We start from the raw sequence: 8,602 nt of genomic DNA, 5'->3' as shown, positions 1-8,602 counted from the left end.
CTCCTGTGGGGGGGAGAAATTTTGAATAAAGGCTTAAGATGGCAAGTCCAAGATGGTCAATCTATCATCTGTAAGGAAGATAAGTGGATTCCTAACTCCTTTCCTTATCCCCCTTCAATTAAAGTGGATGCTAATCCTAATATTCATTGGGTATCTCAACTTATTCATAGAGAAAGGCATTCTTGGAACATTCAGGCGCTAAGGGAAGTGTTCAGTGAAGAAGAGATTCCTAATATTCTAGCCATTCCTCTAAGCCTTATTCAAAGAGATGACAAGCTAGTTTGGCATCATACTCGAAATGGGGAATACTCTGTGAAATCAGGCTATCATTTAGCCTTCCACTCAAAGCATATAAATAGTCATTGAGCTGTGAGACTAGGACCATCTTCAACAAGGAATAACAATATGGTTTGGAAACAATTATGGAAACTCTCTCTCCCTCCAAAACTAGCTATATTTTTATGGAGAGTGCTCAAAGAAAGACTTCCTTGCAATGAACTTATGAAAAATAGGTTCAAGGATGCTCCAGAAGAATGCTTAGCTTGTGGTGAAATTGAAACTGTAATTCATATTTTCTTTTCCTGTCCCAAAGCAGTTGAAGTATGGATACTGTCTCCTTTTGGGTTGAGCTCTTCCTTACTACAGGGTCATTCTATGATGGTTGGATAGAAATTTTAAATTTCCTATCTTAAAACAGTCAAAATGAGACTTTGATCCCTCAGTTTGTCTTTCTTATGTGGCATTTATGGAAGAACAAGAATCTTCAAATCTTCCGCAACAAAGGACTATCTCATCAAGAAGTTATCTTAGCAGCTTGGCGACATTTTGAGGAGTTTAGCCTTTCCCAAGAAACTCAACACCTTCATAGGCACCCAGTCATCCAGAATCAGCTGTGGTTAGCTCCTCCATCAGGAGGGTTTAAGCTCAATTTCGATGTAGCTAGGAGAACTTATTGTAACCTTGATGCAATAGCAGCCATTACTCGTGATTACAAAGGTCTTCCTACTGGTTGGGTCTGTAAAAGAATCCCTGCTAGTTGCAACCGTCTTATTTTGGAAAGTCTAGCATGTAGACAATCAATTCTATTAGCTAGACGCGAGGGATTCCGCCGCATCATTATTGAAGGAGATGCTAAGATTGTCATTTATGCTCTTAATGGAGGAGAATGCCCACAAGAGATCCAAGGTGTTATCCTAGACAATAAAACTCTTGTAGCTGATTTTGATACTGTGTTTTCCAGTTTGTTAAACGAGCAACCAATGATTGTGCTCATAAGTTAACTTCGAAAACCTTATGGGATGAGGATTTTTTGTTTAATGCTATGGCCCAAGTCTTATTTGTATCAGCATCAGTTGCCTTCTTAGGCTTGAATGAATCATCTTTTCGGAACAAAAAAAAATTGCTCTTTACCCAAACATCAAATATCAAGAGATTTTATTCACCAAAAAACAAAAAAAAAAGGAAAATCAAGAGATTTCAGTAATTTTTCCTTTCAATCATCTACTTTCTTTCCCCATTAAAACATTCCGTTATTCATACTTTATATATAGCATATCTAAACAAAAAAATTCTTTTAAAAAAAAAAAGTTCTCATGATTTTTTAAAGTGCAAAATATATACATATATATATTGCAACTAATTTTCAGTATTGCCACCCAAAAACAGAAATTAGGTCATTTTCCCATAAACTATTTTCACATACAAATTAATTTTAGCAAAACAAAAAACCTAAATTCAATTTAAGAAAAAAAAATGTTAAAACAAGCAATGCGAATATTTTCTTCAATGGTCACGGCTAACATGAATTCATTCTCAATACTACAACGATGAATTCACCAGCTCTTGTAATTGTTAAAACTGTAGTCGACTTAAGCTGCTGCAGACTTGTGATTCAGAATGTAAAGAAAGAACTGGGAACCCCAACATGTAAATGCTCCATTAATTGTGAATTTGCTATATGTGCCAATGCTCAACTCACAAGTTTTCTCAATACTGCTTCAGCACGCTGCTCAAATTTGGGCAGGGCCCATTCATGCTGAACTATGTCTAGACTGTCTTTCTCAGCACTCAAGCTCTGACAACAATCCATAAACAGGATTAGGGATCAAAGACAAACGCATCACCATTCAATCAAGAAGCATCAGGGATGTTATATAGGGTAAAATTCTTCCAGGGCAATTTTCATCTTTGAGCCGTGTATATTATGCTAATAAAGAGGCAAGGTCATTCACACATGAACAAAAATACTTAGATTTGGTCTTGAATACAAAACAGTCCAAATTTTCCATAAGACGATAGCTAAGATACAAAATATTTGGGGGACAGCATCCTTTGAAGTCCCATCAGAAATATTCATGACAAGGCAGACATCTGTCATCAAATTATGCATAAATCATGTCTAAATCTAAGAAAAGTATGACATCCTTTCCGTAAAAGTTGGGTCTCATTATGGCAAGTTAAGAAGGTTTTCTAGGCATGATGATAAAGCCCCACCTTTTGCATGATCTTGTGAACCTACTTTAAAGTAGCATGACAGGTACTGCATGGGAAAGAAGAGAATGAGCAATGCATCACAGAGGCGGCCAGCCAATGCAGCAATGCCTTGAGGGTTGAAGCAGCATCAAGCGAGATAGAGAGGGTGAGGAAGAAAATTCAAGTGCTGGGACCTATTATGCATAAAGTGCAATGGCTATTCATCCATAAGGATTATTGTCAAATAATGTCAATACCAATATCAGTCCCTTTACCAGCTAGACAAGGAAATATGCCTCATTATTTCATTCAATAGACATTAGTTGGAACCAAAAGTGGGTGTTGAACTATATTACTCAGTAGCAGAGATATACAGGGTGTGTATACAAGTGTTTGCGTATATGCGAGCAGAGCAACAAATACAGTGCAAAATTAGATAGAGAGCAGAAGTGAATATCACATTGTGAAATTGCCATTTTACTAACTAGTCCTTTATTGTTTCAATAAAAATGTGAACATGAGAGCAAAGCAACTGACAGTCAAAGTTAATTACAGGGGAGAGGTGAATATCATATTAAGAATTTGCCATTTTACTAACCGCAATCTTGAATGTCTTAGATCATTTATTGTTTCAATGAAAATGTTCCTTTTTTTCTTTTAGTTGCATTCTTCTTGAATGCCGTAACCTATTAACTAATGGGCTTGAATTCATGCAAGCAACATCAAGAGTTGGATATACCTCATACCCAGTCTCATGCTCCTTACCAGGGCTGGGGCTTTTCAAGCAAAAATGGAGGTTACTGCCACGCGCCGCCTCCTGCCCCACACCCCCCCCCAACAAACCACCCAATAAAAAAAAGAATTTTTTTTAAGTTTTAGATATATGATATACTAAAAAATTCTCAGATTATGTATTGGCTGCCCCCCCAATGCCAAATATAAATTTTGTATATCTTTCACAACATGCAAGATAAAATTAGAAATGATTTTCCTATTGCTACATTGTGGTAAATTTAATTCTTATTTGATTCTTTTATACTTCCTTTTCTAAATGGTTACCAAAAATTGAGAATAAAACTCCTAATTAAAGAGAGTATCTAAACCTAAAAGCAAGTTATCAAATAAATTAATGACGAACCAATAATTCCCAAAGATCCTTGTTGAATACCCACATCTCCCTCACCACTTTTATCCTAGCTACCAACAGCTCCCCATAAACTCCTCGCCCTTTAGAGTATTTCCACCAGTTGGGGCGACGGGTGTTTTTGGGGCCCCTCTTTGACTTTCTGCAAGTAATCTCAATTGCGGAGAATGAGAAGGGGAGTGGTCTCTGTGCAGGGCCTCTCTATTGAGCAACTAGTCTTCCACCGTTTTCTGGAATGTTATCTTGCAATCATTTGGAGTGGAGAAAGAGAATCCATATAGCCGACCCAAATTTTTGAGATAAAGGCTTAGTTGAGTTGAGTTGAGTTTTTATCTTGCAATCATTCTTTTTGGGGATGTCTCGTCCACCCCCTTGAGTACGAGGGTTCTTGCTGTGAAGATGTTATGTGCATCTTATTGTAGATTGTCCATATGTGCTTTCAAAGGCTCCAGTTGCTGTTGCATCTAATCTTGTATTGCTTTTTGAAGGCAAATGTATTTATAACAGCTGAAACAACCATATTTTGGAGCTCATTGGAGCGATCAGGATCTGCATGGTCTCCTTGTTTTGTAGTCTTCTGAGGTGTTTAGAGAGTGAGAATAATGGATGGGGGTCGCATGACCTTTTCCATGGCGTTCAGTGAGTTTGAACATAGTTGTTTTGGGAAAATAATAGTTTCAGGTTATCAGAAAGAAGGGAAAACATATTAGTGTTTCCCACAGACGGTGCCAAATAACAAGGGTTGAAAAAGCACTAGATGTTTGCCATGTGGTACCTGCAGTGTGGTCACAGAAAAGGGTTACAGGGAGGTAAAGTGTTCCCTGCTGATGAACCTCAAATGCTTAAGTCAGTGACTTGTGAGAAAGCTAGGGTTCCAAAGGACCAGAATAGGAAGTAAGCAATTGAGAGATTCGAGATTAGAAAGATTAAGATATCCTTACTAGAGTATATCATTCTTTTATTGGTGACTAGGGCAGATGTAGCTTTCAAATTGATGGCAGTTGTTGACCAACCACATATGTTGTATGAGGCTACTTATTATTTATGTTTGATCCACGAAGGCAACACGCTCCGAGTCATTTGATTCCCCTATCACTACTGAGAATATTGTAAGGTGGTTTTATGTCAAGTGGTGCAGTAATGATGTCCTCCCTCACGTGCACTATGCACACTTTATTTATTAAGAATTTATTAGGACCACGTCTTTACACTAAACATCAAATCCTCCATTAATGACTCGTCAATATTGTATCCTAGTCGGTGCACTCAAAAGCGCCAAAGCGCAGCAACAAATAAGAAAGCAGTTTTACATATGCTAAGCAAAGTGCATTTAGTGAAGTAAGGGATTTTTGTGCTAAAAAGAGCAGAAATGCGCACCAAAAAAAAAAAAAGGCAAAGAGCCTCAACTTCAAGACCAACATTGGAAGATGTTTAGACTGATTTGGATGAAAATTTTGATGTAAATGGATCTTATTTTATGAAAGTGTTGAGAACTTTGATGGGAAATCTAGTGAAGATCTCTAAGTTGAGACTATAAAATTGAATATTAAAAACTTCTAGATGTTTGATAATTTCTTAAGAATTTAAATTTTATATATCGTATTTTATTTGCATATTATATTATTAACCCAAAATCGTTTAGAATGGAGAAAGAGAATCCATATAGCCGACCCCAAATTCTTGGGATAAAGGCTTAGTTGAATTGAGTTGAGTTGAGTTGAGTATTATATTATTAGTTAATTGTTTTCATAATTTAGTGCTTCCTTCAATGAAGCAAGCACTTTTTTGCACTTTGCACTTTAAGCAATGGGGATATATCGCTTTGAGGACGCCTTATACTTTTCACAACCTTGATCCTAGTACAAGATGGATGCAAGATCGGTCATCAACACCATACTTGTTTAGTATAGAATTCCCTAAGTGTTGGATTGGTCATTAGGGTATGCTCCCTCTATATTCATCTTCCAATCTCCAACTCCCTATCTTTAATAGACATGTCGGTTAGTCTTATGAACACTTGAGTGGGACATTGAGACATCCTTAGAGGTTGCTACATGGTTACATGTGTCATTCTTTCATAGGTAGGCTATTTTTGCCCATATCATTGCCCATCTAAAACTTCCTGACAGCAAGCACTGTTACCCACTTCAAATCCAACAAGTTCTGCATTAACTATTCAACACATCAATGATAGCACTCTAAACATTCAATTTAATTTAATGAATTCATCAAGTTGGCTTTTTCTTCTTTTCTTTTCCAAGGTTATCAATTACTTAGTAACAAAACTATAATGTTCTAGTTGTAGAGGTTATGTTTTTCCCGCTCTCACAACCTAGGTCTGCTGCCCTAAGGCTATGAAGCACCAACAAGTGTGCAATGGAATCAACATTCTAAACACATGCACATGCTTGGCACACCTCCAACACACATCATACACACCAAACCATGTCCAACAAAAAGAAAAGAACATTTTGGACACACAGTCTAGCACAACTTTATACATGTTGGACATATGATAGACATTTCAACTTTCAAGGAATTGTTTTCTGCAACAAAATTGTTGAGTGTGAATGCACATTAGTGAAATTTTAAGAAAAAAAATCTCCATCAAAATTAAGGAAAAGATAAAAGATTTTATTATGAAGTAAGATGCTTGTCGATGGATATTTTAATTTTGGCATTGATATCAAACATTTTATTATATATTTGGGAAGAAAGTTTCTTTTTTACAACAGATGATATTTATTCTTTAATATTATGGATAGAATTTTTTTTTTTAAATGTAAGATGGACTTTCTCCATACAGAATATGATAGCAATTAAATGCAATATTTTATTATATTGAAATTCCACTTTATTCCAATGACTTGCTTAAAAAGTTCATTAATTTTAAAATATTTGATTTACTTGTATTTTTAATAAATTACACAAACTATAATACATTTTATAAAATATTTATTATTTATTTAATTCAATTTCAGTCAACCCTAGTTCAATCCTAGTTGAATCTCTAACTCATGGCCCCCTCCTCATAGTAATTCAAAGACCAACACAGGTATAAAACCTTGCCTATAGGTCTGACATATTAGGTAACTAGTTAGACCATTAGTCAACGCAGCCAATCATGCTTTGATTGAAGTCAGTATCAGTTACAACCAGGACCAAATGGTGGAAGAAGCTTATATAGGAAAGCCAATTCAGACAGCTTCTTTAATATTAGTTTGAAAACAACAATTACAATCAATGCGCCTCAAATGATAACTATTTGTTCAAGAAAACTATTTAAAGCAAACACAATAATAGTAAAATAAATAAAATAAATAAATCTTAAAGAAGAATGTAAAAATATGATTAATTCAAATTTGACAATTTAAACATGACCAAAATACTCAATAGGGAAGCACTCAATTTTGTACCTTTGTTGGATCGAAGCCGAACCCACTCATTTGCATCATGCGTTGTGTGTCATCCATAGCTGCATTAAACATTATAATTTAATATCTAACATAATTCAAAAAAAATCCAAGGCAAGAAAATCGCTAAAGAACAGGCCTAGTGAGAATGATTTTGCAAGCAGGAATTAGGAAAACAGCAATTTAATCATAGCATACAATGCAAGCACAATGTCTATTAACCAATACCAACCATTTTCTTCACCAAGAATGAGACTAAATAAACCCCTTAATCCAAACAAATTAAGGAAATACCTGGAAAAAGAAATTAGCAGAGTCAGAAAGAGTTAATTCAGTTAACGGCCAAAAATATGAGGAAAATACTTTTTTGACCATTTGTTGCAAAATATAGATTCTTGCTTATAAACGTAGAGAAATACCATGAGCGACTACTGACATAACTAACATCAACAGTGCTCAAGTCAATCCCATTTTGCAACATTGACCTGAACCTCTGAGTCAGAGGAAAGGGTATCTTAGCTGGAAGGAACAAAAGAAGATCATTAAAATGGTTGCAACAAGATGCAAAAGAAGAACATCATCAAAGTGGGAAGACCAACATGGTGAGTAATTAAGATTGACAAGCTAGCATAGAGAATGGGTGCTAATCCAGATATTAACACAATGACAAAGAAACATACCTGCAACAAATCCAGAGAAGAAAAAGTTGACCCAAGCAAAAGTAAGAGTCTAGCCAGCAGGAAAACGATTACAATTCACAATTATAATAATCTATATCAACAATTAGACCAGAAAACAATGTTATGCTATATAATTATTAATACCTGAGGTATAATCATAGAAAGGTTTTTCTTCATCATATCCATGGCCATATTTGGATCAGAGAACATTTGTGCTTGTGCATTTTGTGCCTGGCCTTTCGGAACAAATAACAATCCATTTTCCTACCAAAATCCAAATATTAAACCATCATACTCAATATTTTTAGCTGCTAAATTTGCCAATTTGGATACTTTAAAAACAAACAAAACCCTTCAGCAGCTTTATCTTGATGAAGCAAAATAAGACAAACCTCGTTGCTGAAATAAACCCTACGAGCACGAAATGCCTTAGAAGGTATAAAATTAGCGCCAGAGCGCAAATTCCGAGCCCTGACAATTACTTGGCTGAAATATACGAAAAAATAAATAAGCAGACATAAATGTATAGATGAATAGACCGAGAGATTAGGGTTTAGGGTTCAGGATTCACCCTTCTTTGACGATCTTGGCATCGGGAACTTGATACGAGCGCATGAGCTTGGAGACGAAGTAGCGGAGTACGCCGATAAGAACCATAACTACGGATAGAGGGATCAGTACCCAGTCTCTTATCGCCGTATCCAGCACCAGATCTTCTGCCATGGCTGCAAATTCTCGTCGTCTCCGTCAGAGTTCCCTCGCTCGTTTTGATTAGGCCAATGCAAAAAGACTTTGTGCCTGTTTCACTGCGTTTAGGACGGCCAAAACATTATAGAAAAATTTTTTAAATTTTATATAAAATTTTTTTCACCATCAACCGTTGATTTTTCGGT

At 35.9% G+C, this 8,602-nt stretch overlaps 1 protein-coding gene across 3 annotated transcripts; it reads right to left on the bottom strand.

Moving 5' to 3' along the window:
* Positions 1-1,648: 1,648 nt before the first annotated feature.
* On the bottom strand, positions 1,649-8,553 carry LOC110636582 (uncharacterized). Of its 3 annotated transcripts, none has more exons than XM_021786354.2 (8): positions 8,281-8,551; positions 8,102-8,195; positions 7,854-7,973; positions 7,710-7,758; positions 7,449-7,548; positions 7,262-7,323; positions 7,033-7,091; positions 1,649-2,074 (listed from the first exon to the last, which is right to left on the bottom strand). In XM_021786354.2, exons 1-8 carry the CDS (start codon positions 8,430-8,432, stop codon positions 1,970-1,972), a joined length of 741 nt encoding a protein of 246 aa, XP_021642046.1. In that variant the 5' UTR covers positions 8,433-8,551; the 3' UTR covers positions 1,649-1,969. The 3 variants fall into 3 exon arrangements, with proteins under 3 accessions (XP_021642046.1, XP_021642048.1, XP_021642047.1); XM_021786356.2 differs by lacking the exon at positions 1,649-2,074 and adding an exon at positions 2,227-2,539 and having other exon boundaries at positions 8,281-8,553; XM_021786355.2 differs by lacking the exon at positions 1,649-2,074 and adding an exon at positions 2,524-2,666 and having other exon boundaries at positions 8,281-8,553.
* Positions 8,554-8,602: the final 49 nt, after the last annotated feature.

Source organism: Hevea brasiliensis, chromosome 3 (assembly GCF_030052815.1).
Source record: "Hevea brasiliensis isolate MT/VB/25A 57/8 chromosome 3, ASM3005281v1, whole genome shotgun sequence".
Lineage (NCBI taxonomy): Eukaryota > Viridiplantae > Streptophyta > Magnoliopsida > Malpighiales > Euphorbiaceae > Hevea > Hevea brasiliensis.
This window is presented reverse-complemented; position numbering and strand designations above follow the sequence as displayed.